Below are 27757 nucleotides of genomic sequence, written 5' to 3' on the forward strand. Positions count from 1 at the left end.
CTTTGCATTTTGCATTCGATTTGACCGACGACGACGAGCTTCTTTTTTTGCGATGGAGTTCAAGGAACCAGCAAGAAAGAGAAGAAAATATCCCCAGAGTTGAAAATCCCCTTCAGTACTGGGAATCACAGAAATATGCGCTTCCAAGTTTATACAAACTTGCTGTCTCATATCGATGCACCCCTGCTTCATCAGTACCATGTGAAAGAGTTTTTTCAAAAGCAGGTGAAATTCTATGCACAAAAAGAAACCGCCTGAGTCCAAAAACTTTGGAAAAAATATTGTTTTTAAATAAAAATGAATAAGCACTTTATTTTACCTCATTTTTTCACATTTTCACTTGTTGCATAAGCAGAAACATAGACAAAGTAACACAGAACAATTCATGTTAAAACACTCTTCAAATATATATTCTTTTGTATTTAGAGCATGATTTACACCCCACCATTTTATTGCATGCACCAAGCATGTTATACATTTTTCTGTCCACATGATGGCGTAGTCGAGGAAATGAATCATCTTGAAGCCCCTACGTGTGTGTGAAGCATTTCACTGCAGGGCTTCATTGCTTTACGGGGCTTCATTTTGCCATCACTACTAATAACCGGTGATGTCATTTCAAGTGCCTCTGATTTACTCTAAATAAATAAAATTCATCGTGCTCGCATCAGGCCAAAATCTTGTGCCTCCAAAATCGTCACTTTTCAGGAGACGCCCAAACTGGCACGTTTGTTCAACCATTAACATTGTATCAATCAAAGACAACAAGCCATTTTTAACACTTTATTTTTCAATCATTTGTAAAAATGACAACCAAACGTGGACTGACCAAAAGTAAAGATTTTTAAACAAAATATCACATTAATTTGGGTCATTGTAACTTTGTTAGTGAGGATTATTTTGTGAGGACTATTTATTTTTTTAAATATGATGAAATGTGGTTTGACTATGATGATAATCTGCCTGGTTTGTATGCTAGTCACAGGTAAAAAACACGTTTGTTTTCAGAGATAGAAATTACTGGATGATTGAAAACAAACTTAGTGAATGTTTTAACATAACGGTCTTCAAACTATAATGTCACTCCCCCTACAAGTTTACTGTCAAACCGAACCTAAAAGAGAAGTACCAGTAGATGTACAGTATATTTAAAACAAGCTAGTATCAATCAAGTCTGTTTTACAACTCTAAAACATAATGCAAAAGAATGCAACAATACTCACAGGTATATATTCTTTATCCTCTGTGAAAAACTTACAGGAAATTCTATTTGCGTCTGCATGATGGTACTGCATCCCTCTGACCAAATCATAATGCACAAAATGTTTATGATTGACATTTTTTAATAAAGCACATAGTTCTATTTTTTTTTTATAGCCTATTTTATTTTTTTGGATGCATGCTCAAATGAAACTTTGTTCAATATGCAATTTTGAATCCATAATCAACCATCTGTGATTGGCTGGGGACTAGTCCAGGGTGTACACCGCCTCTCACCCAAAGTTTGCTGGGATAGGCTCCTGCTCACCCGTAAGTTACCTAAATGGATGGATGGTTCATCATGTATTATTTACCGTACACCACTGTAGGTAAAGAGTCCATACATTCAATTACATACATACGCAAGCAGGCACACACATTAATGAGAATACATTTGTAATGCACTTTATATTTCAACATTCTCAAAGTGTTAAGAGTTAAAAAAATAAATAAATCATTAAAAATATTAAAAAGCCTAGCAAAAGGCTTTTGCAAAAATAAAAGTCTTAAGAGCCGGTTTTAAAACGTCAATAGGCTGCGGAGGCCTCGGGCAGTCAGGGAGAACATTCCACAGCATCCGCCCATAGTCTGGATCTTGGTTTTGGGGACTTAAAGGAAGTTTGAGGATGGTTGGTGAGGTGGTCTTAGGTAAAAGGAGTTGTTGGACGTATTTTGGGGCATGACTGTGAATGCACTGATGGGTTGAAGAGGGAAACCTTGTATTCAATTCAGAGGGCCACCGGGAGCCAATGCAGCGATATCAGGATGGGGGTGATGTGGTCAAACTTGCTCCCACCCTAAAACCAATCTACAGAGAACAGAAGAGTACGGTGTGGCACTTCCGAACATTTGGTCGCAGAGCACACCACAGAAGATCTGATGCTGCTACTTCAGCCATGTGGGTGTGGTCTAATAAAAGGAGATGACATATACATAAAAAATGAATCATGTCAATCATTATAAAGGCTGAATGATGTTGAAAATATATTGCAATTACTTTTTCATCCATCCATCCTTCCATCTTTTGTTTCCCATTCAAAAGACATTATTCTATTTTTTTGACATCCTGTTTTCATGGGTTTTATGAGGTGGAAGCACAAATAATGTAAAAATAAACAAATACTTGAAATCGATTAAGTTGTGGGCCATAAATCTATAATCTATAAAAGGTAGACTTTTTGAATGGAATTACAGAAATAAAATTACTTTTTCGAGGAAATTCAAAATTTTTGACGAGTACCCGTATTAACTCATTCACTCCCAGCCATTTTCACAGAAGCAATCCCGTTCACTCCCGGCTGTACTGGATTCTGACTGATTTTGCAAGTCCACAGAATATTGTATTCTATTGCTATAATAACATGGAACCTACCAAAAGAAAAATTTAAGTTTCTTCTTTCATCAGGAAAAAAAAAGTATATTTCTATCTGTTTCCATTTTGCAGCAATTAGCATTAGAATATAGCTAAGTTTCATCATTATTCAGAAATGGTTGATCTCCTTTGCTCTGCCGCCACCTGCTGGCCATTTGTGTAATAACTACCATTTAGTCAACCGTTCTTTGCAGTTGAGAGGCTTCATCAAAGACTTCTGAATGCTCTAGCATAAAAACAAAAAACAAAAACAAAAGAAAACAAAAAACAAAAAAAACAAACAAAAAAACCAAATGCGTCTTTGGGTCACAAAATATTTAAAATAGAACGTATGTATACGTTTTTGGGTGAAAATGAGTTGGTGCAAAAATACACATTTTGACGCAAAACTGCTTATTTCAAGCCTTGATAAAATATACATACAGTACAGTAATTATCCATATTAAGAAAATAAAGCTTACAAATAGGTAGCAGTCCTCTCCTCCTCAAAATTGCATTCAGAAATTCCAAGGTCGATTTGAGTTTGTTCATCAGTCAGCCCTCATTCATTAGCATGTTACGTGACCCATCAGATCGAGAGTCTCGCAAAAGATTGAATCGGTCAGATGGACGATCTTCATGTCTCCCATCTGTTGTGACACACAATCAGCAAACGTGACATATGTTGGGCCTCATTTAACCCAGATGGTGGAAAACCAAATACAAATAGTTGAGATACCTCCGGTTTGAAAAAATGAAAGTTTTCCACGCTGTCGTCCTGATGTTTGCTGTTCTCCTCCTGCAGCTCGTCTTCGGCTTCGGCGTTCAGATGCTCAAAGTATTGCCTCCTTTGTGTGGGGAGACCATACAGGTCCTCGGTTTGAGGACTACAAAATAAGACTTCATTACATAAGCCATAAAAATGCATTCAATTTAATTAAATAACTCTTCTTAAAAATAACACTTCAATTCCAGTACTTGTCTTGACACCTTGATGCAACTCAGACTTACTTAACTTTTTGAATTGGTGGAAATTTGTATGCTTTTATGAGAAATTTGTACGAACAATATTTGATTAAATTGAATTATGCTAGTTTTTGGCTATGGATAACTTAAAAACAAAAAAAAAACAAAATCTTGTTTCTGTTGTTTAAAAAATGGTAATATTTACAAAGAATATTTTATAGTACATACTAAAAATAAAACTTGTTATATGAAAATGGCAACCACAACTGATTATTTCCCCCAAAATCTGATTCATCCTCATAGCAGGTGGCATGGTGGCTGGCTGGGTCTTCTCCGGGTACTAGGCCACATGATGGTGCAGCAAGCGCCCAATGGACCTCCATTGCCTCTGCCCCTCGTGCCCTTAAATTGTGGCTACACTACGCATCGAACTCCCTTTTCGATGCGTAGTGTTCCTCCCACATTCCGAAAAATAATATGAATGGTAAGTTAATTGAACATTCTGAATTGTCCATAGGTTGTTTGTCTGTTAATCCAGTAGTAACTGAGAATAATTGAGTTGCTGAAACAGAAAGCCTCTAAGTAACTATTATCAACAAAAAAAAAAATTAAGTTGGGTGTCATCAAACCATTCAATTTCTGTAACACTTAAACCTTTGAGTTAACGCAAAAGAAAAGTGAGAAAACTAAAAAAAATGTGTTGTGTTAACTTATTTGGGTTAACAACGTGAGGCCTCAAAGTCAAACAACTGTAAGGCCGATCTTACATGTCAGTCATTAAAATGACACATAATGGGTTGTGATTTAGAAGAGGGTTTAACTTGAGTCAAAATGTTGGGGAACTCGCTGATAAAAAAAATAGTAATAATATTTTAATAGGTTTATTTACATGAGTTTGTACATTTTATATGGCATACAAAGCGTTAGTAACTGACCTGTCTTCCTCCAGTGAAATGCAAAGTGCCCTCAGAAAGCTTTCACGGTCCTGCCTGCAAATGCAAACATACACACACACACACACCCGACACATACATATTATCAAATATATCGCGGGGCTGCTGGCGCCTATCTCAGCTGGCTCTGGGCAGTAGGCAGGGGATACCCTGGACTGGTTGCCAACCAATCGCAGATATATATATATATATATACAGTATATACATATATATATATTTTAGCAGTCCTAAGATATTAGTACAGTACCAAAATTAATAAATTAGGAATTTGCAGTCCACATGACCATTTATAAAAGTGAAGATGGTATGTTAGTGTTCCTAAATGTACAGGATAATAACAGTATAAAAATATATTTAATGAAAGGGAATTAGTAACAAAAACATAAAAAGCTGTAATTAAAGTTTGTTTTTTTGTTTGTTTGTTTTTTTGAACTTCAAAATTTTTTTTGCCTGACCTGATCTTAACTTTTTCCTCCTCGCCCTCCAGGACAGATTCAGTTAATTCCTCCTCTTGGTCAGCTATCAACAACGCCTCCTCATCTCTCCTCTTGGCCAGCAGACATTGGCGCAAAGCCCTTAGGAGGTGCGCAGATTAGATAGTCATCAAACACTTCAACATTTTCCAGCGTAAAAACCTCAATTGGCAGCTGAAAAGTACTATAGGCTCCAATTTAGCTTTCATTTAACACCTTTGTGGCAGCCAACACCATTTTTTTTCTTTTGCTGATTTAACTGAATCAAGCTCAATCAGGTCAACTTTCTGAACTAAGCTATATGTCTGCTTATATTCTGTATTTTTACGTCATATGATGCAAAATTACTCTATATTTCTTCATTTAGAGTGTACCTCAGCTTTTCCTTGTACTCTGTCTTCAGTTTCTTCTCCTCCTCTTCTCCCCTCAGGTCCATTTGATGAAGACTCATCCTCTTTTCTTTCTTGCTTATTAATCTCCCCGATTCCTCCTCTTTCTCGCTCCTCAGATCCAATTGGAAGAGGCCCATTTTTTTATTCCTTAACTGCTCCAACTCGTCTTCCTCTCTCCTTAACTCCTCCTGGCGGAGATGCATTCTCTTCTCCTTCTTCCGTTTCAACCTCTCCATCTCCTCCTCCTCTTCTCTTTTCAACGTCGCCTGATGGAGACGCATTCTCTTTTTCATTTTCCTGTTCAACCTCGCCATCTCCTCCTCTTCTTCTCTCCTCATCTCATCCAGACAGAGATGTAACTTTTTTCCCTTCTCCTTCTGCAACCACTCTACTTTCTCCTCTCTTTTGTGGTCCTCCAGGAGAAGACACATTCCTTTTTCTTTTTCCTGCTTTAACCTTTCTGCTTCTTTCACTTCCTCTTGGTGAAAAATCCTCTTTTCCTTTTTTAACTTCTCAGCCTCTTCCTCGCCCTCTTGACTCAACACATCCATGCGAAGACGTGCTCTTTTCTCCTTCTCCCTCTTCAGCCGCTCCTCCTCTTGCTCTCTAATCAGCTCCAATTGACGGAGACGTGCTCTCTTCTCCTTCTCTCGGTTCAACTTTTCCTCTTCTTCCTCTCTCCACAGCTTCTCCTGCAGCAGACGGGTTCTCTTCTCCTTCTCCCACTTCAGCCGTGCCACCTCCTCTTCCTCCTGTCTTCTCAATTGCTCCTGGCGTTGACGCGTTCGTCGCTCCTTCTCGCGTTTTAAACGCTGCGCCTTCTCGTCTTCCTCGCTCTTGAGCTCCCCCTGACGGAGAAGAATTCTCGTTTCCTTTTCCCTTTTCAACTGTTGCACCTCCTCCATTTCCTGCCTCCTCAGCTCCTTCTGGCGGAGATGCGTTCTGTGCTCTTTTTCCTTTTTCAGTCGTTCCAGCTCGTCCACTTCCTCTTTGCTCGGTTCCTCCTGGCCAAGATGTGTTTTCTTCTCTTTCTCCTTGTTCAATTTCTCATGGTCCACTTTCTCTGTATTGATTTTGTCCTGACTAAGCTGCAATGGCTTCGGTTTCTCTTCTTTCCAATACTCTGCCACCTTTTCCTCAGTCTTCTCTGTGTTTATAGCCTCTCCATTCTCTTCCTCTTTCTCTGGTATCAGTTTCTCCAGAAGGAGACATGTTTTGTTCTCGCTCTTCGATCCGTCCTCTACTTGCGTTTCAGATTTTTTTGTATCATTTCTCCTCTTCTGAGGCTCCGTATTATCATCCGTTTCGGGCTTCTCCTGACACAGATGTGCTTTCAAAGCGTTCTCTTTCTTTAACTGCTCGCCACATTCCTCTCCCCTCAGTTCTTCTTTGGATGAATGCGTTTTATTTTTATCTTCATTTGACAGACTCTTTTTTTCCTTCGCTAGCGACTCTGCATCCTCCTCTTTGATGGCTTCCTCCTGGCGCACACTTGTCCTCCTGACCTTCTCCCTGTCCTGGCGGAAACGCAATCGCATCTCCTTTTCGCTTTTCAACCTCTCTGCATTTTCCTCTCTCTCTCTTCTCAGCTTATCCTGCCGGACACGGATCTTCTTCAGTTTCTCCGTCTTTACCCGGTCCTCTTCGTCATCGTCTCGCTTCAGCTCGTTCCTCTGCTGACACATTCTCGTCGCCTTCTCTCTTCTCAAAAGTTGCACCTCCGCTTCCTCCGCCTTCCTCAGTTCCGCTTGACAGAGACATATTCTATTTTCTTTGCCCCGCTTCATACGTTCCACCTCATCCTCCTCTTCTCTCTTCAGTTCCTCCTGGTAAATGCTGATTCTCATCTCCTTCTTCTTTTTCAGATGCTTTGCGCTCTCCTCCTCTTCTCTTCTCAGCTCCTCCTGGAAAGCGTTCATTCTTTTGTCCATCTCAATCTTTAATCGCTTCTCGTTCTCCTTAATAAACTGCTCCACCGCCTCCGCTTCTTTTCGTCTCAGTTCTTGCAGGTTGAGCTGAATTCTGCCCTCCTTTTCAGTCTCCAGACGCTCTGCTACCTCTTCTTTCTCTCTACTCAGCTCCTCCTGATGGAAGTGCATTTGCATCTCTTTCGCCCTCTGCAAGCACTCAAACTCCTCATTTAACTCTTTGCTGAGTTTCTTCAGGTAAAGTGTCATTTGTGCCTCCTTCATTTTCTTCAAATTGTTCAACTCCTCTTCTTCCTCCCTCTTCATCTTCTCCTGGCACAGGCTCATTCTTGCTTCCATGGCGGACTTCAAACGCTGCAGCTCTTCCTCCTCCTCACGTCTCAGCTCCTGCTGGCGGACACACATCCTCGTTTCAATTTCTTTCCTTTTTTCACTTTCCTCCTCCTTCAACCTCTCCACCTCGTCTTCCTCTCTCCTCAGCTCCTCTCGAAAGCGACAAATTCGCATTTCTTTATCCTGTTTGAAGCGCTCCACCTCCTCCTCCTCTTCCACCCTGCGCAACTCTTGCCAGTTGAGATGCATCTTGACTTTTTCGGCCTTCAACTGCTCCATGGCCTCCTCTTCCTCTCGCCTCAGCTCCTCCCTGTGGAGATTAAGTCTTGCCTCCTTGGCCGCCTTCATCTCTTTCACCTCCACCGCTTCCTCTTTTTTCAGCTTCTCTAGGTGAAGGCGCACTCTCTGCTCCTTCTCCATCTTCATCTCCTTGGTCTCGTCCTCTTCATTTTTCCTGAGACCTTCCTCACAGAGCCGCATCCTCATTTCCATCGCCGACTTGAATCTATTCTTCTCCCTATTCAGGTCTTCCATCTCTTTTTCTTCTGCCGTCTTTAACTCTTCCCGACAGACAGACACTCGAACCTCCTTTTCTGTCTCCAACTGTTCTGTCTCCACCTTTTCCTCCCTTCTTAGCTTCTCCTGGTGGAGTTCTATTTTTACCTTCTTTTTAGTATCCAGTTGCTCAACCTCTTCCTTCTCCTCTCTTGTGAGCCTATTCCGGTGGTCACACATTCTTGCCTCCATCTCTCTCCTCAACTTCTCCTTCTCCTCCTCTTCCTCTCTCCTCAGCTTCTCCCGGCAAAGTTGTATTCTCATCTCAGTTTCCGTCTTCAACCGCTTCACCTCCTCCTCTTCCTCTTTTTCCAGTTCCTCCCGGCGTGAGCGCATTCTCATTTCCATCTGTGTTCTTAACTGTTTTACCTCTTCTTCTTCTTTTACTAACTTCTCATTGCAAAGGTGCATCTCCATCCTTACTCTGGTCTCCTCCATCTTCAACTCCTCAACCTGTGCCTCTTCCTTTCTCCTCAGCTCCTGTTGTCGACATTGGATTCTTGCCTCCTTCTCCATCTTTAACCTCTTCATTTCCTCCTCTTCCTCTTGAATGAGCGCTTTGCGGCAGAGATGCATTCTAGACTCCTTCTCTTGTTTCAAGCGCCGTATCTCTTTATCTTCATCTCCCCGCAGCTCCTCCAAATGGAGAGCCATTCTCTTCTCCTTGTCCATCATCAGCTGTTCCACCTCGTCCTCCTCCTTTCCCCGGAGCTCCATCTCAATTTTTTTTCTGGTCTCCTTCCTCCGCAACATCTCATCCTCTTCCTCTCTCCTTTGCTGTTCCCGTTGTTGACACAGTCTCGCCTCTTTCTCTGCCTTTAGTCGCTCCAACTCTTCTTCTTCCTGTCGTCTCAGCTCCTCCTGGCGAAAACGTATTTGCTTCTCCTTTTCCTTCTTCAACTGTTCTATCTCTTCCTCTTCCTCTTGTATCATCTTTTTCTGAAAAAGATGTATTCTAGTCTCCTTGTCCTGCTTTAACTTATTTGCCTCCTCTTTCTTCCTTTCCTCCAGGCGGAAACTTGTTCTCATCTCTCTCTCTCTCTTGAATCCTTCCACCGCTGCTTCTTCCTCTAGTTTTAGGAGGCACATTCTTTTTTCTTTTTCCTTCTTAAACAGCTCAACTTCTCCCTCTTCTTCTTTCTGCAGTTTCTCTATGTAGCGCTCTCTTCTCAAGTCTTTATCCTTCTTCAACTGCTCAATTTGCTTTTCCTGCTCTGCTTCCTCTTTCCTCAGTTCCTCTTGCAAGGTATGTCTTCTATTCTCCCTTTCCTTTTGAAATTGTTGCACCTCCTTCTCTTCTTCGGCACTTAGTTCCTTCTTATAGAGACATGTTCTGGTTTCCATCTCCCTCTTTAAGCGCTCCATCTCCTCCTCTTCCTTCCTCTTGAGCTTTAACTGGAAGTGCTGCGTTCTCAATTCCTTTTCCTTCATTAAGCGCTCTGTCTCCGCCTCTTCCTCTCTCTTCAGCTGCTTCTGGTAGCGGCACATTCTCAACGTTCTCCCCTTTAGCAATTTCATCTCTTCCTCCTCCTCCTCTCTCCTCATGAGATCTGCATGGAATCGTCCTCCTTCCTCTTTTACGAGGTCTTTGTGATAGGGATACATTATCTCCATTTCACTTCGACATTGCCAGCCCTCCCCGACTTCTCTTTTCTTCATATCTTTTTGGAGAATATGCATTTTTGTCTCCTCTTTCATTAAATGCTGTGTGTCCTCCTTACCATACAAATCAACTTCCATGCACCTCCTCGCTTTCTCTACATTTGACTGTCTGAGATCACCCTGCTCTTTTTCAATCCTGTCCTTGTCCCTGCCTGCCTTCTCTTCTGTCGTAATTTCATAGTTATGGCTTTTTCCCCCTGTGTTCTCAACAGTTAGAGGACCATATTCATCAGCATTTAGAGGTGGTTTATTATCTGTGTGATTATTATTCCTAAAAAAAAAAAAAAAAAAAAGGGGAAGCCAGTGTTAAGGGATGTAACGATATCCAAATATCACGATACGATATCACGATATGAAGCTCACGATACAATAATTATCACGATATTGTGGGGAGGTTGGCGATATTTAAAAAAGGTCACATTATTGTAAAAACATAAGCTCATACTAAAAAAAAAGCACAATATTGTGCTTTTGTAAATATCAGCAACTACCTTCAATCTCTAATAACACTTAATATTGAGGCACTTACTAGCGAATGCAAGCCCACATTGAGTTTCTCCACGTATTGAGTCACTTCAAAGCATTTTACAATCCCCTTCATCTGACAATTGGTGTATTTTAAACATAGAAGGGCCAAAGCATACCTAATGAAAATTAAACTGCACTAAGAAAATAGCCACCAGAGGATGCTATAACCGCACAGATGGAAATCAACATGACTTTTTTTTTTTTTACAGATGTGTAGCTTTTAAATATCATGAACATGACGACGACGATATTGTGGCAGTTTTAATATCACAATATCACGATATTGCCGGTATCGTTACATCCCTACTACAAATGTAAATATATTAAAATGACTAACTCGATGTAAACGGCAGCAAACAACAAATAAATAACATCCAGTCAGGAATCTAGTCGATGTCGTGTCACAGTACACCTCCTTTCTACTTGTATAAACAGACCTCATGGCAATCCCAGTCTTCTCACATTTTGCCTCTTCATTTCCCACTTTTTCGATATCCATTAACGGAATATTAGGGGAATCCAGCAGCTCTCCCAACAGCTTTTGGAGACAAAACAAAAACGACATGCTGCTTACACGCAAATAAATCAAGTTTTGATACATCCATCCATCCATTGTCTAAACCTCACAAGGGACGCGGGGGTGCTGGAGCCTATCCCAGCTCGCTATGGGTAGTAGGTGGGGTACACCCTGAACTGGTTGCCAGCCAATCGCAGGGCAAGTTTTGATACAACAAAATTAAAATAAATGAATATATTTTGACGCGGACATTCAAAGCAGAATGAAGCACAGCATATGTACCTGTTGCTGAGATGATTCAGGAATGGGCTTTGTAATCTCCTCTGTTGAATCTACACAAATACTACGCAAATTCTTCTTCTGCACATGCACAGAAAGAGATCGAGACTGAGAGATCAACAGACTTAAGGTGCACTTTTTTCAAATCAAATTGAGAAGACCAAGACAGTATTCCATTGCTATTTTATTAATTTTGTGTACAATAGATTTTACCTCTATAATGAGTAATAATTATCACAGCAATCAGCAAGTTCCTCATACACTCACATCCAAATGTATTGGAACAGTAAGGCCACTTCATTTGATTTTCTTGTGCACTGAATACTCGGGATGTAACGATAACGGCAAGATCGTGATATCGCAACATTAAAACTGTCACATTTTCGGTATTGTCATGTCACGTTATTAAAACCAGGGCATCTGTTCAAAAAGTCAGGTTGAGTTCCATTTGTGCATTCCAGCACCCTCTGGTGGGTAGTTTTTTAGTGCCGTTTAATTTTCACACGGCGCTTTATTTATAAAGCACTTAAAACCAACCATTGCTGCATACAAAGTGCTACACAGAGTAAAAATCTGTCATTCAATAACTAAAAATTTGCATCACAAAATAAATTAAAATCATAATAAAAATAAAAAATACTATATTCCTAAAACTATTAGCCATTAGATCGGCTCGGCTGCCCCACTTTTGTTTACGTTGCCTATACACCGCGACACCTGCCAGACTTCACAACAATCCACGGTGTTTCCGGTGGTCGCGAAACGTGCGGTGAGTTGCTACTCGTCAATTTGTACTGTACACAACTGCACAACGTCTTGTAAGATTAGTTCGAGCCTTGAAACTAATAAAATGTAATGCAACACATTCCCCATACAATAACGATAAGAGTTTCAATTATGGGAGAATAATTAGTTAGATTAGTCTGTTTATGAAAAAAAGAAGGGCGTTACCTAACTCCGTTAGTAGGCAGTTATTCCCAACAACTGACTATGTCCATATCCCCTCAATTACTACTATGCTAGCTTTCTGTTTGACGGCTCCCAAATTTAATGTTGGTGATTCAATTATAACTAGTACACTGTGAATGTGAATGTATACTGGCAAAACCCAAATATGAAGTTGAGTCTAGGCATTCAGTGCTACTTACACACCTATACATCCATTTTCAGTCCCGCGTATCCTGTTGTCTCGTGTTGTTTATCGATTTGATTTCAAACAGAAACATTTTCATTCAGCTAAAAAAAAAAACCCCCAAAAAAACCTGTTCCAATACTTTTGGACGTGATCATGTGTTGTACTAAAAACAACACATTCCCTGTGTTTTGAGTGCTACCTTAGTCCTTTTCTTTTCTTCCTGTTTTTCTTTTATTTTCTTCTTGACCTTCTTGACCAAAGTGGGCCCATGAACAGCCATGCGTTGGATACGCTCACGCTCCTGAACCACCAGCTGCCTATAGTTCACTTTTGAAGGGTGTTCCCAAATGCATGTGTCTAATTGGCAGTTGTGAAAGTAGATGTTCCCACTTTCATCTTCCCTGGAAGGATCAAGTCAGAAGAGAGGTTATATGAGCAGGTCTTTTCTATTTGTTAGTGTACAATGAATCATTCATTCCTTCACAACCTTCTAGCATCATATGAACTCATTGCAGCAAAGGGAATGTCAACAAAACAGTCAGATAGGTCAGTCAAACTTTATTAATAGATTACAAACCATCTTTCTGACAACTCCATTCACTCCCAAAATGAATAAACAGCTGTTTTGTTATTTTCTCTGAGGTAAAGTATTAGTATTAGCTAGCGATCCAAGATGGCGGGATCTTCTGTGCATGCGTGTCACCGATCATGCAGGGTCACCAATAGCGTCTTGACAGCGAGACCTGTTGCGGCTCAATATTGATCCATATATAAGGTGCACTGGGTTATAAGGCGCATGGTCAGCTTTTGAAAAAATTGAAGGCTCTTAGGTGCGCCTTATAGTGCGGAAAATACGGTACTATTCCATTTTAAATAACCAGATTTGATATGAAACTTTTCACTGGAATTTCATTTCAGAAAGAGTGCAACATGGTAGTCAAGTCTAAAAATGTCTGGATCACCTCAAGTAACTTACCGCTCTAACCATCCTGAAGGCAGTTTTTCAGCTATGGCCTTCTTGGCAAGCCACATAAGCTCTGGCTCTCGCGCTGGATCTATGCCTATGTCCCGTGCATACTGCAAAATCTCTGAAACACAAAGCAAATTAAAAGATAGAAAACTTTATACTCATGTTCAGTACAACTAATTTCCGCTAAGCTCCAACGCCTAGTAAAACTAAAGTTGGTATTGTTTGGTAATTATTATATAACCCTATTCAATAATTTCAAACAACTCCAGTGTTTAGTGCCATATAAAGCTCCATGTTTTCCCTCTGTACCTGGATACGGCCAAAGATGTCAAACTTGCCCTAGTAACAGCACCTGACATTGTGCTCTTCACTTCTGTCTGCTTCATCATACACTGTGTACACAATTATTAGCCAAGTCAGTATTTTTACCATATCATGATCTTTATGTGTATTTTCCAACTTCAAGTTGTATAATCCTCAAAACTTATTGGAATTAACCATAACAGGTGGTTTGTATTTATATAATGAAGGAGGTTGTGGCCAGAAAAAGAGAATTAACTTGGAAAAGTAAAATTATAATTTGACTTTTCCAAGTCAGTTAATTCTCTTTTCTGTAAAAAGTCTTTCAGAGAAATGCAGCGCTGTTAAAATTAGACACTAGGGCGTGATCTCAGAACCATCAAATGTTTTGTTGCAAAAATAGTGAAGTCGTAAGAAATGTGGAGAGTAAATGATGCAAATTAACTTAAGATTTGAGACGAATCAAACGTGAGGTGTAGGAATAATTGTAAATAAGTTATCATACATTTGCTGTAATGAAGAACTGCTTCTGCTTGCAATGAAGAATACTTTGCTCCGCACTCACATCCACATAGCTTAAGCCATGTTATTTTATCATACATTTGTTGCAATGAAGAACTGCTTCTGCTTGCAATGAAGACTGCTTTGCTTGCAAAGAAAAATTGTTTCTGCTTGCAATGAAGAATGCTTTGCTCTGTTCCCACTCACATTCACATAACCTGGCTATTTGAAGATGACTCAAAAAGCTGAAGAACCACAACATCTAACGCAGCAGAATGGTTCGAGCCAGTCTGCTGTGAATTGTATCAGTCAGTTCCTCTCTCTCCCCGCAAGCCTTGAACTGAGTGTCTTCTCTCCTTTTTGTGTTGTGTTAAATAGATGGCAAATTGGTAATCCTGACATGAGGCTACCAGGAACCCATGATCCTCTAGTGCCATCATATTCCACAACTGCAAACTGCCTGGAGATCCGAGAGCTGTACCGGGTGTTCAGCTCACAGAAATGGCCAAGGTAAGAAAGGCTGCAACCCGACAACCTCTAAACAACACATACATCAAGACTGGGCAAAGAAATAGCTGAAGAGATTTTTCAAAAGTTTTATGGACTGATGGTCCTAATTACATAAAAAACACATCACCTCATATGCTTACACCCAGTAAGCATTCAAGTGTATAGCTTTGTAAAATATGTATAAAAATGATGACAGTCAAAATACTTGCCTAATGATTGTGCACACAGTGTAACTAACTGCCTCGTATTCTCTGATTTGGTTTGGTTCACATGACTCAGTTTATATTCTGGCTTCAAGCGCCATTGTACAGAATCAAACAGATTGATTAGGCAGTGTGGCATCATTGCACTTACTCAGACAGAAGGAAAATAGGAGTTCCCACCAACCACCAACTGTGTACCATATATATGAAATCAAACGACTGCAGTATCAAAGCCATCAATATGTTACACGTTTGCCAATGTATGTTTTTTTTTATTTACTTTGGATTGACTTATATTTGTTTTGTGAATGATTGCTTTTGGTTTTGTATTTTAGTTTTACATGCTGAATGAAGTGTTTTGTGTACCGCGCATGTCCTGAGCGCAAAAGAGAGAGAAGTGTAACTGAGCGAGCCTCGTTCGAGAGAGTTGAATGAAGAGAGTCGAGCTTGACACTTGCCCTGCCGTGTCTGGTTAATTTAGCAGGGAAGACGCCAGAAAACATCATAAACTCATCATAAACTCTTTTACCCAGCCTCTGGATACAACATTATCATCTTAGGGTTACAAATATTTTGATTTGAGAATCATTTGTACAGCATAAAGACCTCAAATCAATATTTCAGTATAGATCAACACATTACGAATGAGTTAGTGACATGACCACATAATACAACATAACTTTAAATTGTGATTTTCCCAGGAGGCTGTTACATTAATGTGACCTGAGCTTTGAATGGTAATGTTGATCAATGTATTGTGTACCTTCTTCAGAAAAACAAAGTTCTTCATCCTTGTGCTCCTCGTGGATCTGTTGGCAACTTGTGCTTATTGCAGACACAAGGTGGATAATAAAAGGTTACATTCCATTTGAAATGGAAATACAATGACACATGACAACTTGAGCTCCAGTCTGGAGTCACACAGTACAACAAACTGAATTACTGATCCAATTGTCCATGAGTGAAAGTGTAGCAAACCTCTTGGCAGCTTCCTTCTCCCATTTTTCTTTGGCGTCACTCTCCAATTGACTGACACAACAAGCACCATTGTCAGAGAGGCCAACCTCTGCTTGTTGCTTCAAGACAGAAAAAAAGGACAAAACAGCTTGTCAGTTAGCAGTCATGTAAACAAGCTCCCATGAAAATAATGGCAATAATGGTTCAATAGATGTGAAGCCTTCACGAGCAAGCATGCAAGATTGTGTCAATTGGTTTGGTAAGTAGCAAACAGCGCATGTACCTGTTGCTGTGGTGCTTCAGTACTGTGGTTCTCATTAGGCGAATTGTCAATCACTTCTGGCTTGGTCATCACCTCTGCTGAATCAGCATCAGCGCCTCTGGAATCCTTATGTGCACACATGTAGTACTTTGAAATTGTCTTAAAGGGCAAGTCGAGTCAAAAAATGGTTACAATAATATGTTCTATGCACACCCACTAGTCTAAACACAGTATTCTGATTAATACTGCGTTTGTGGAATATAAATGTAGCCGCAAAATCCATACATTTTATCCATCTGAGTGGGTGGCCATTTTGCCACTAGCCATCAACTGAAAATGACATCACAGTGCCTAAGGGCTCAGTTTGCGACCGTCACATGACCAAATCCAGAAAACAGGTGAGCTGTGGCATGCCGCCGTGCACACACGTCAGTGTAATGTAGGTGTTTTTTTTATGGTGGTGGTGGGGGGGCGGGGGAGGGGGCAGGGGAGGGGGCAGAGACGTGAAGAAGCAGGGGCAGGAAGTGAAGTGAGGCTATACTGAAATTGTGCTAGCAGTTTGAAAACTGCATCCTCTAACTTGACGATAGTGTCTCTGTAAAAATGAATAAAATAAATAAATAAATAAATAAATAAATAAATAAAAGGCCAGAAGACTGAACACATAGCAAAATAACCACAGCATTTAATGTGGCATAAAAATATTCTCAAATATATTTAGAAATCAATTCAAATTTTCATTCTTTAAAAGAAAAAAAAAAATGAAAGGGGACACAAAGAAGTAAACGTTGTGATCTCTGCCCCTAATCAACATAAAAAAAATGATCAACACAAAATAAATGACAGCAAACAGTCAAGACGCTTTCCAAGTAACAATTAAACAAAATAATTCAATAGCACAGTGTGCTAAATATATTTTTCCAGTAATTCCACTTTTATACATTTTTTTAAAAATACAAATAGACTGAGAGAGGATTTTGTAATATAATCCAGATTGTTCCACAAACTGTATTTAGGTTTTGAAAAAAAAAAAAAAATCTGTTCCTCTTTATTTGTACTCACTTTCCTCTTTTTTTTTTTTCTTTTTTTTTTTTATTTGATTTGTGTGTTAATTGGTAACATTTCATGATGGACTTTATACATTATTTTAAGGCTGATAAACTCCAATTCATTAATTTAAAATTTTTAAAAAAAAACTCACCCAAAATTAAGGGAAAGTATTATACACATGCAAAATAACAAATAATAGAATAGGGGGGAAAAAAAAGACAATTTTAATTTTTTTAATTTTTGCTGGTAACCAAGAATCATTACGGCTTTGCGAGTAGATTTGTATGGAAGATAGGTTGGGACAAGGAACAAGGAAACAGCCAGGCCGGTTGGATGTACTTGCCAAACTGTCAAACGTCTTTGGAGACAGCTTAGAAACATTCAATTCACAGGCAACACCTCTGATGGACACTGTGGCAGTCAGCATGCCAATTGCGCTCCTCAAAAACTTGACACACACACTTAGCATGGCATCAACACAACACAAGGCACACTTACGCTAGTTGTTTTCTCCATGTTCTGTTTGCCTTCTGATACCAAAAGAGCAGCGGCCTGCCGTTTGCGCTCACGCTCCTGTGCCACCAGTTTGCGGTAGTGCACGTCACAAGGATGTTCCCATATGGATGTGGCTGAATGGCAGTTGTGATAGAAAATATCCCCTCTCGCATCTTTGCTGTGAAGTTCCGATCAAAGAAGTAATTGATAAAACTGGTAAGTACTAGTGATGACAACAATTTGGATTTTATTGATCAGCAATATTTCACCTTTCAGCTTTGCTAATGAACATGCATAAAATAACAATAGAATGATTTTGACAGAAGATGATTACTTTTGGAATAGGCCAGTGCGGTGCACTGGGGGAAACATGTCTGATTACTTACATAGGAATCCATTCTGAAGGAAGTCGGGCAGCCATGGCCTCCTTGGCGAGGAACATGAGGCCAGGCTCGTTCTCTGGATCAATGCCTAGATCCCGAGCAAATTCCTCGATTCCTGTTGAGGTAGTGAGAATGAAAAAAAAACAAGTAAAACTGTTAGAATATTACGCTCAATAGTACTGAGTAATATAGATTTATGGTTTTATTTTACTTTTGAAGTTAATTCAAGGAGGGTGTAATCATCAAATATTCTGCAAGCTACAGTCGACAACCAATTTTGTGACATTTCACTTCTAAATTGTTTCAATTCTCAAACTATTTGTAACATTGGCAAAAATGTAAATGTAACATTGGCAAAAATGTAAATGTCTCACTCTAGTCAGCATATGCCCTCCCTACCTCATTCAATACACAAATGTCAAACCCTCTCAGAAGCTGATTTCCTTCTGAAGATCATAGGTATGTGAACATGTTACAGGATACCACACACAGCTGGTAAGTACTTTGTCCAGGGCATGGTAGCCCATCAATTTCCAATAGAAATATCAATTATTGGAGGATTGCTGCACAGAATATTCAAATTATAAATACTGGTACTTCTAATGGTGCAGTCAAGACCTTGATGATAGATTTGTGATATGCCATTTGTGGGAGTAGCGATGTCTGCGGTAATTTGTGTGGACACCCAGTAAAATTGAGTGTATGTACACGAATATTTGGCAGACTCTCACACTGTCCTTGCAACAAACAAAAGGGAGTTTACAAACATCCTTGCTGGCCAGATGAGGGATGAACTAGCTTAGCGCTCACTAGTACAACACGCTGGGGATGGATTTAAAATGGGACCAAAGTGGAAAAAAAACAAAACATTCTGGGTTCAGCTGTTGGCCGGGGTATTGCGTGGGAATCTGGAGGTTAAATAAATTCCATGGTGCCATCAACGTGCCAATGTAGGCTACCCTGTATGCTACATTGCCTGGCAGGAAGTCCGAACCAAGCTTCGAGGTATCCGTTTCATTTGAACATCACTAGAAAAAGGTCTACAGTAATGGCAACATCAGCGACACATTCATCTGGGTACAGTCATAGGTTTGAATATTAGGAATGTGGATTTATCTCATTTGTACCTTCTTCAGTGAACTTAAAGTCTTCATCAGGGTGCTCTTCAAGGATTTGGACGCCACTTATGGCTGCTGCACATGCAAGATAACTAACAAAAACAAAGTGACGTATTTTTGTGAAGTCCATCTTCCGAGCATCAGCATCAGATTCCCATGACCACAGCACTAACCTTTCAGCTGCTAGAATCTTTTTCTTCGCCAACCCATGCTCCCCTTCTTCATCGACTCGCTCAAGATCAGAGCTGAAAAACTCTCCCAGCAGCTTTAGAACATGACAGGATGAACAACTGACTTGACAAAATACTATTATCATAAAGCGGCTGTTTGAAAGCGCTATTTAAATAATGATGACTTGATCAAAAGGTTAAGAATAAACACTCAAGGCTGCAACGTGTTATTACAAGTATTAAGCAGACAAAACCAAAGGAGAGTAGATACCTATTGATCAGGGAACGTACCTGTTGCTGTGGTGAAACACAGTGGTCTCCAGAAACGGTATTACCATAATCTTCTGCTGGTTCTGGATCGCTCTCTCTTGATTCCTGAAGTGTAACCAGTCATTTGTGTCACACATCATTCATACTTATGTTGGTTAACTCTTTTACTGCCAAACATTATCCAAAAAACAACCCCTAGAATACCAGCCGATTTCGAGCATTTTCATTCATTTTTCAAGCAAACAGAAAACTGTGTGCTATGACTACGTTAACATGGTGGGTACCATATAAACGGTTTGATTCCTTCCTCTCATTAGAAAAAAAAAAAAAAAAGTATGATTCTACCTTATTCCGTTCTGTAGTAAGTACCATTTCAAAAAATGTGTAATTTGAGTGACACCAAGCCACAATGGAAAAAATAAGGAGAAAACGAGCTTTTTTTGTGAAAAGATACATTTTTTGCACAACAGTGACTTTTGGTTTAGTGGAGCTCTGTGATTTAGATTTCATATGACAAATGCTTTGACCAATAACATCACATCCTTCTGAAGTTTTTATTTCCTAAGATCCACCATGCACATGATCCCATTGAGATACAATGATGCCATCTGCTGGCCATAATTTGTCCCCCCCCCCCCCCACCCCCCCAATCTTTACTAATCTGTTTGCACAGAATACTAATCTGTTTGAAAAGATTACTAATCTGTTCACACAGTTTAGTAATCTGTACCCACAGTTTACAAATCTGTACCCACGGTTTAATAATTTGTACCCACAGTTTACTAATCTATTCACACATTGTAGTAATCTGTTCGCACAGTTTACTAATCAGTTCGCACAGTTTAATAATCTGCAACAGAGGGGCTCCGTACATCAATTCAATCCGGCCACAAAAAAACAGGAGCTCAGACCAGTTGAGAAACTCACTAAACACGGACAGTATTTTGCAAATTAATCTATGTTTCCATCATTATCATCCCACCATCAAGCAAATTCTAATACTGGTCAAAAACAACAAAAGCAAACACAAATAAAAAGTAATTATTGGTACTAGTTAACAACTTACTCCTTGTGTTTTCAGCGATGTATTCACCCTTTTCCTTTCCTCATGTTTTTCTTTCAATTTCTTCTTGTTGTTCTTCACAACAGGCACTCCATCAACAGGTGCAAGCAGGAGACGCTCACGCTCTTGAACCACCCGCTCACTGTAGTCCACTTTGACAGGATGTTTCCAAATGGATGTGTCCAATTGCCAGTTGTAGTAGTAAGTTTTCCCACTCTCATCTTCACTGCCGGTGAGAAGTCAGAAGATTTTAGTCAAACAAAGATGACATCGTCCAGTGTGTACATTCACACCTAGCTAAGGGACAAAATATGTTAAACCTCAAGTTAATCATGTTATGGATATTTGGGTAAAACAGAATGTGATCACATGAGATACATTGAAGCATAAAAGCTACTTAACACATGCATTCATTTCCAATACAGCAGCACTTAAAGACCCAGTGAGTAGTCCCTAGCACCATCTAGTGGTCAATGAATATTGAAGGCATTAGAAGCTCGCAGGAGCACATACATTATGGTGGCTCAGAGACACCACACTTCACAAGCCTACCACCAATTTGTGCGTGAGCAAACGAGCATCTCGGCGAGCGACGGCAACTTGGCAGCCGTAGTGAAGCCCGCTAAGCGACGCCGAAAGCAGCTAACAAGAGCGGCTAGCGGGAGTAAGTCGGTAGCTAGTGGGAGGAGCTAGTAAAAACAAAAACGAGTAAAAGCTTACGAGAGCAAAAGCAGAAAGTGACAAGCGACGGGCCCGAATCACGGGAGTTGTGTTGTAGGCTTATATACGTCAACAAATTGGGCTATGTGTGTTGTTTGTCTGTTTTGCTAAGCACTGCTATTTTGGAGTATTTCTGAATGCATCATGCGACTCATGGTAGGGGTGACTCGCAAGAGGTGAATGGGGACGTAATGCGTGTTAAGTAACACATTTTCAACACCGATTAGCTGTCGCTGACACAATGCCGCTGAAGAAGAATAAGACGACAAAGAAGATGATCTGTCTGCCCTAAAATAGAGGTGACAATTTGAAGCAACGGTCTAACGATATTTTGTTGAACCCCAATTCAAAAGCAATGTCTCATTTTCATTGGTTACCAGTATTTTATTTATTTATTTTTTTAATGGAGCACTGTATGACCTCCAATGACTCACCGCTCCAACCATCCCACCGGCAATTGGGAAAGCATGGCCTCCTTGGCAAGCCACATAAGCTCTGGCTCTTTTTCTGGATCAATTCCTATGTCTTGCGCATATTCCTTGAGCTCTAGTGAGGTGGAGAAAAAAAAAAAATACATTAGAGCAGGACAATTGAAAGTAAAAATAAGATTTAAACGTGGATCTCATTGATGAAAACTGTAAGCATTAAGAACCTTACAAGAAAGTCTAATTGGGGGGGCGGGTTATTTAATAGGACAAATGATTCAAAATACTATAGTTTATGAACCTAAAACAGGGGTGTCCAAACTTTTTCATTTGAGGGCCACATATAGAAAATTAGAAGGACGCAAGGGCCACATAATGTTATGAAGAGAAATTGTGTTTAGTCCTAAAAATTGAACAAATAATTTATTTGTGCTTTTGCATACTTAGAAAAATGCGACAGTATATAAACTAATTTATTTGTAATATGGCAATAGAGTTATTATAGTTTTGGAATTTTTCATTTTAGTTTTCAGGGTGGTTCTGTTAGTTTTATTAGTTTAGTTCTTTACAAAATGCTTAGTTTTAATTTAGTTTTAGTTAGTTTCAGTACTAGTATTAGGTTGTTGTTTTTTTTTTTTAAATGTGTATTACTTGTGCACAATATTTAATAACCTTTAATAGCACCTGTGTTTTTCGAGACCCTTCCTTCTTACTTTGACCATCCCCAAACATTTTTGTTTTTATTTTATTTGAACTGAGTCAAATGCCATTGTTAGCATATGTCGCGGGCCACTAAAAAATGGACGGCGGGCCGCAAATGGCCCCCGGGCCATTGTTTGGACACCACTTACCTAAAAGTACTTGGTATCGGTGATAGTGGCACCAGTATTTACTTGGTATCGATCGATACCAAAATCTCAAGTATCGCACTGTTCTAGTAACGGGATTCTCAATTTCAATAAAAGCACAATATAAGTCATGCGAACAAAAAGGATATAGTAGGCTATATCACTGATGGTAAACATTATTATTATTATCATCATCATCATCATCATCATCATCATCACCATCACTAGTTTTCTCAACATTTTACAGATTGCTATTCTTTTTATAGCTTTATTCTTTCTTTCTTCATAATAGGAGTTGAATCTTTTAACCGTATTTAAGTATCATTATTTCTACTAAAATGCAGTACAGTACTGAGAAAGTATAGCTACTTTTGTCACCTCGGAATTGATTGCAGGTGTACATTCATGTGATAAAAAATTGGATAATAATCCAGTAGCCCCAAAACAGCATATATAATCAGAAACCATAAATCCGTTTAATTTATCAAACTATCATGAACGTGGGAAATCCTGTGTACCTTTTTCAGAGAACTTGAACTCGTCACCGTGGAGTTCCTCGACGTTCTCCATGTCATCCATGACTGCTCCGAGTCCAGACACAAGTTGGCTTGTAAGATTTTCTAACTAGCCTACTCTGTAACGCAAGTGTCACATTCAGGTCGCTTTACATTTGAAACGGGCGCCGGCATTATGGACTCATTGCAAACAAAATAGCGATGACGCTGGGAATGTTTCGGGAAACGGAGATTTCTGACGTATAAAGTACCTTGGTCACGATGGCGCCGCCGCCGTCATAAAGTTAATTAACTTGCCCATGAAAAATCTCTGAAGTGGAGTGTCGCGATGTAAAACACAAAGGTTTTTGTCCGATAGTCATCTCACGTCTGTTAATAGTAGGTACTTGGAAATGCGCGTTTAGCGGTGGCTGTTTTCTCCGGTAGCAGGTTTTCGTGAGAAAGTGTGCGGAGGAGAAATTAAATCAGTGGTTCGAAGTTAGCTGTTAGTACAAAAGATGGCTATGAAGCATTGTATGATTAGCGTCTTCAGAAAGGACAAACGTGTCTCTCTCAGAAACAGTGACATGTCTGCGGAAAAACTTAGCCGCATATTCCAGGTAAAAAATAAATAAATAAATATTTTTTTTTAAAATGATTTACAAACGCGCATACTTTCCAAAATTAACAGTAACACTTTAGCCAGCTAATTTGGTACGCTAGCTGGCGTAGCTACTGGAATGACTTTGCTTTGGATGTAGCTAGGGCACATACTTGGCTTAAGCATTTTATTTTATTTTGTACCATTATCCATCCATCCATCCATCCATTTTCTTGACCGCTTATTCCTCACAAAGGGTCGCGGGTGGTGCTGGAGCCTATCTCAACTCTCAGCTAGAGATGTTACGCTCGAGCCTTCCTGCTCGAATCTGATTCGAGAAAATGAAGCGGAGGCGTGTCGAAGCAGTGGTCCGACAACTGCTTCGGACATGCCGAAAATCACGTGACCACTGCAAACGAGGCCTTGAACGTCACAAACGTGTCAGCGACTTCACACTGTTTCACGGGAAAGATGACAAACCTACCTGCAGTAATTAAAGCTCCAATTACTTGATACAAAAATTAGGAAAGGTAATGATCACTCGGCTCAAATATTTTCTCCATTATAGGATTATGGAAATACATATCCCATATAATAAAAACAATATCCGTGTTCACAACACCGCACTTACACATTAAATTCTGTCGAGTAAATTTGACTCTATTTACAGTGCGACCAAATAGACGATTTCAGAGTAATATTTTCACTTGGAAGAGCGTAAAAATAAATAATAATAAAAATAATAATAGTCAAAATTCTAACTCAGGACCTTCAGTTTGAAAGAGCTGCTCTACATGATCGGCCACGGAGCTCCTGACGTCACTAATGTGTATTAGTATATCGCTGGTCAGCCGGAATTTTCCTACAAGCTGCAGATCGCGAGGTCGTTCCTCAACCCATGAGAGATAGGCTTTTATCATTTCTTTTTTTTCCCCAATTCTTTATTTTATTCTCTTCCAAGTGTAAATAAATAATAGCCTACTCTAAAAATACTTTTTTGAACACCAAAGACAAAAACAATACAAAGATTTGAAAGTTCAATTTCACTTGTGTAAATCACACTTTAAAAGGACGACACAATCCCACAGTTGAAAAAGATAGACATCTACTGAAACTTAATTGAACTTGTGAAATGCCGAGGCTCATACATGATCGCCAAGTAATCAAGCTTTGTAAAGTGATTCTAAAATTCCATGTGCACTGGTTTGACCAGCAGATGGAGCTCTCGCAGTGTGTCAAATGCCTCGAAGCAGTGCTTCATTTTAGGGCAAAGAAAGGCAATTGTCTCGAAAGTGGTTCATAGTTTCGGAAACCCTCCATCCCTACTCTCAGCTGGGTCTGGGCAGTAGGCGGGATACACCCTGGACTAGTTGCCAGCCAATCGCAGGGCACACAGAGACAACCAACCGTCCACACTCGCAAGCACACCTACAATTCATTTCAGAGCGCCCAATTAACCTGCCATGCATGTCTTTAGAATGTGGGAGGAGACCGGCGTGCCCGGAGAAGACCTATGTGGCACGGGGAGAATATGCAAACTCCACCCAGGAAGGCCGGAGCCTGGACTCGAACCCGAACCCGTCCTCAGAACTGGGAAGTGGACGTGCTAACCAGTCATCCACCATTAATTTATTTTGCCTGAAGAAATTCGATTTGTTTTTAGTCGTTGGAGTGAGTTACCATTTATTAAAGTTTGACTTTTTAAAGCGTTATTCATCTAAATGTCACGACAGGTCTCAAGTCAAAGTCTGTACTTAACAGACAAATGAAACATGGTTCTGTTCCCTGGAGGGTCTGGTCTTTTCAACCCCTCTGACCTTTTCTCATCGAGTACTTATGAAGTGCATGGAGAGGATAGTTCATCTTCAAAGATGACATCTTCAGGCCCCCCCAGAGCTGTGGGGCCTAAAACATTGCAAAGGTAATGCAGCCATGTTATGGTCATATCTAACAATATATTCTATTTATGTTTATACTCTGTGTGTGTGTATATGTATTGCAGATCAGCAGTGTACCTTACAGAGGTAACTGGTGGGAGGCTGAGCCCCAGCAAAATGATTGATTTGGAGTGTGATGTAATTGGAAATCAGGACCCCTTGGTAATGACTGATGCACAGGGAAATTCCAGTTTGGAATCTAAGGGCACCACAGGTAGGTAACATTATTTTATTTGTATACCTTGGCGAATGTCGTGATTGCTCTTGGCTTCTCATTAACTTGTCTACTTACGGTATATATTTGTTTCTGTTTGCCACCACTTCTGCAAAGGCTCATCCTCCTGGAAGCAAAACACACCAAATATATTGGCTGTACAAGAACGGGATTTACAGGGATTACAGAGTTTAAAGAGGAGGAGATTGAGGTGTGTAAATGACTATTAACTCGTATTTGCAAACGTGGTATTAATTGTATTTTTTTTATCCTTTCATTAGAAATTCAAATTTATTTATGTATTTATTTATTTTAGTAAGGCCATGCTACGTCAAATAATGTCCCACACTACCATATATAAATTGTTGAAGTATGTTTTTCCACAGCCTAAACGATGATGCTGGAAGCATTGGAGAGGTTGCAGACAAAATAAAGGAACTTGTACTAGCATCACAGAGCCTCCCAGATATTACAAAAGCAATGAAAGAGCTCACCATTGTTGCTTCAAGACAGAGAGTAAATGCTGCCCAGATACAGACCATCAAGCAGGGGTTTAGCTGTGTCATATGCAGGAGTAAGTGCAGTGAACAGTTTCCATCAATTGAATTTTCTATGCATCAAAACTTTTGTACAGAAACAAGTCTCTACTCAAGTGCAGCGATTTTTCTCATTGGCTGCAACTAACACTGTATACAAGTGTACAGTACTTTGAAGTACAGTAGTTTCAAACTGATTTGAAAATGATTTCAATTTGTTCAAAATATTTTTGTTCTCATCCTTTTGTTTGTAGAGTTTGTCAACAAGCCAATCTTCACCCAGTGCTGCAGAAGTATCATTGGTTGCAAAGCCTGTGTGGAATTATGGCGGAAGACCTCTGCACAGTGTGCAAAATGTAGAAGTGACACTAAAGCCAACACCATGTTTGAAGTTGCCGGTCTATCAGATCCATTTTCTGTTCTGAGATCCTTTGTTGATGTTATGTTCTGTGTTGGCTGGCCTGCTGTTTTTTTTTTTCTGTTGCAGTTGCTCTTGTGACCACTGGGGGGAGCCTAGGCCAACCACACACACCTGCCTTGTGTTTGCTGATTAGCCTCCTTATTTATGGTCTGCTTAGAAGACACCAGTTTGTCGGACTATTCCTCTTGCTTGTCCCCTTTTCCCAACCAGTCTCGACCTCCCGTTTACCTGCTCCTCGTTCTTGTATCTCGCCTTGATCTTGTGCCTGTTTGGTTTTTTTTAGTAAGTATTCTAGTTTCGGTAGCTTTGATTCTTGCCTTTTGCAAGCTCTTTTTGTTAGATCCTTTCCGCGTTCGGTGATGTGCGTTTTCTGTTGACTATCATTCTTACTATTGTAAGCTCTTTTTGTTTGGTACTCTCGCGAATTGTTAGTGTGCGTCTTTGTTTGTTAGTCCTTGCCTTTGCAAGTGTGCTATTGTATTTTCGCAGCTGTGTGTAGTGATGGCAAAATGAAGCCCCGTAAAGCAGTGAAGCCCTGCAGTGAAATGCTTCAGAGTCTGAAGCATTTCACTGCAGGGCTTCCATTCCTCGACTACGCCATCATGTGGACAGAAAAATGTATAACATGCTTGGTGCATGCAATAAAATGGTGGGGTGTAAATCATGCTCTAAATACAAAAGAATATATATTTGAAGAGTTTTTTAACATGAATTGTTCTGTGTTACTTTGTCTATGTTTGTGCTTATGCAACAAGTGAAAATGTGAAATGAGGTAAATAAAGTGCTTATTCATTTTTATTTAAAAACTATTTTTCCCGAAGTTTTTGGACTCAGGCGGTTTCTTTTTTTTGCAGAGAATTTCACCTGCTTTGGAAAAAAACTTTCACATGGTACTGATGAAGCAGGGGTGCATCGATATGAGATAGCAAGTTTGTATAGAATTGGACGCGTATATTTCTGTGATTCCCAGTACTGAA

At 39.9% G+C, this 27757-nt stretch overlaps 2 protein-coding genes across 6 annotated transcripts; one reads left to right on the forward strand and one right to left on the reverse strand.

The window, feature by feature from the left end:
• Window positions 1-419: 419 nt before the first annotated feature.
• LOC144033839 (uncharacterized) lies at window positions 420-23996 on the reverse strand. 3 transcript variants are annotated; one of them, XR_013288102.1, is made up of 21 exons: window positions 23096-23996; window positions 21739-21850; window positions 20588-20810; window positions 19543-19626; window positions 19255-19346; window positions 19091-19173; window positions 17967-18078; window positions 17584-17758; window positions 16057-16161; window positions 15795-15892; window positions 15580-15641; window positions 13309-13420; window positions 12532-12733; window positions 11201-11278; window positions 10839-10939; window positions 5378-10144; window positions 4986-5105; window positions 4513-4566; window positions 3351-3498; window positions 3094-3261; window positions 421-1539 (listed from the first exon to the last, which is right to left on the reverse strand). XR_013288102.1 is itself a non-coding variant. In XM_077542184.1 (20 exons), the coding sequence occupies exons 1-20, from the start codon at window positions 23154-23156 to the stop codon at window positions 3181-3183; spliced, it is 6870 nt and encodes a 2289-aa protein (XP_077398310.1). In that variant the 5' UTR covers window positions 23157-23996; the 3' UTR covers window positions 420-3180. The 3 variants fall into 3 exon arrangements, 1 of the variants encoding a protein (XP_077398310.1); XR_013288101.1 differs by having other exon boundaries at window positions 421-2169; XM_077542184.1 differs by having other exon boundaries at window positions 420-3261.
• LOC144033843 (uncharacterized) lies at window positions 23424-27537 on the forward strand. 3 transcript variants are annotated; one of them, XM_077542203.1, is made up of 7 exons: window positions 23424-23691; window positions 25150-25343; window positions 25406-25593; window positions 25675-25823; window positions 25941-26034; window positions 26210-26397; window positions 26614-27537. In XM_077542203.1, exons 3-7 carry the CDS (start codon window positions 25445-25447, stop codon window positions 26856-26858), a joined length of 825 nt encoding a protein of 274 aa, XP_077398329.1. In that variant the 5' UTR covers window positions 23424-23691; window positions 25150-25343; window positions 25406-25444; the 3' UTR covers window positions 26859-27537. The 3 variants fall into 3 exon arrangements, with proteins under 3 accessions (XP_077398329.1, XP_077398328.1, XP_077398327.1); XM_077542202.1 differs by lacking the exon at window positions 25150-25343 and having other exon boundaries at window positions 23424-24202; XM_077542201.1 differs by lacking the exon at window positions 25150-25343.
• The last annotated feature ends 220 nt before the right edge of the window (window positions 27538-27757 follow it).

The sequence above is a fragment of the Festucalex cinctus genome, chromosome 13, assembly GCF_051991245.1.
Source record: "Festucalex cinctus isolate MCC-2025b chromosome 13, RoL_Fcin_1.0, whole genome shotgun sequence".
NCBI classification, from domain to species: Eukaryota; Metazoa; Chordata; class Actinopteri; order Syngnathiformes; family Syngnathidae; genus Festucalex; species Festucalex cinctus.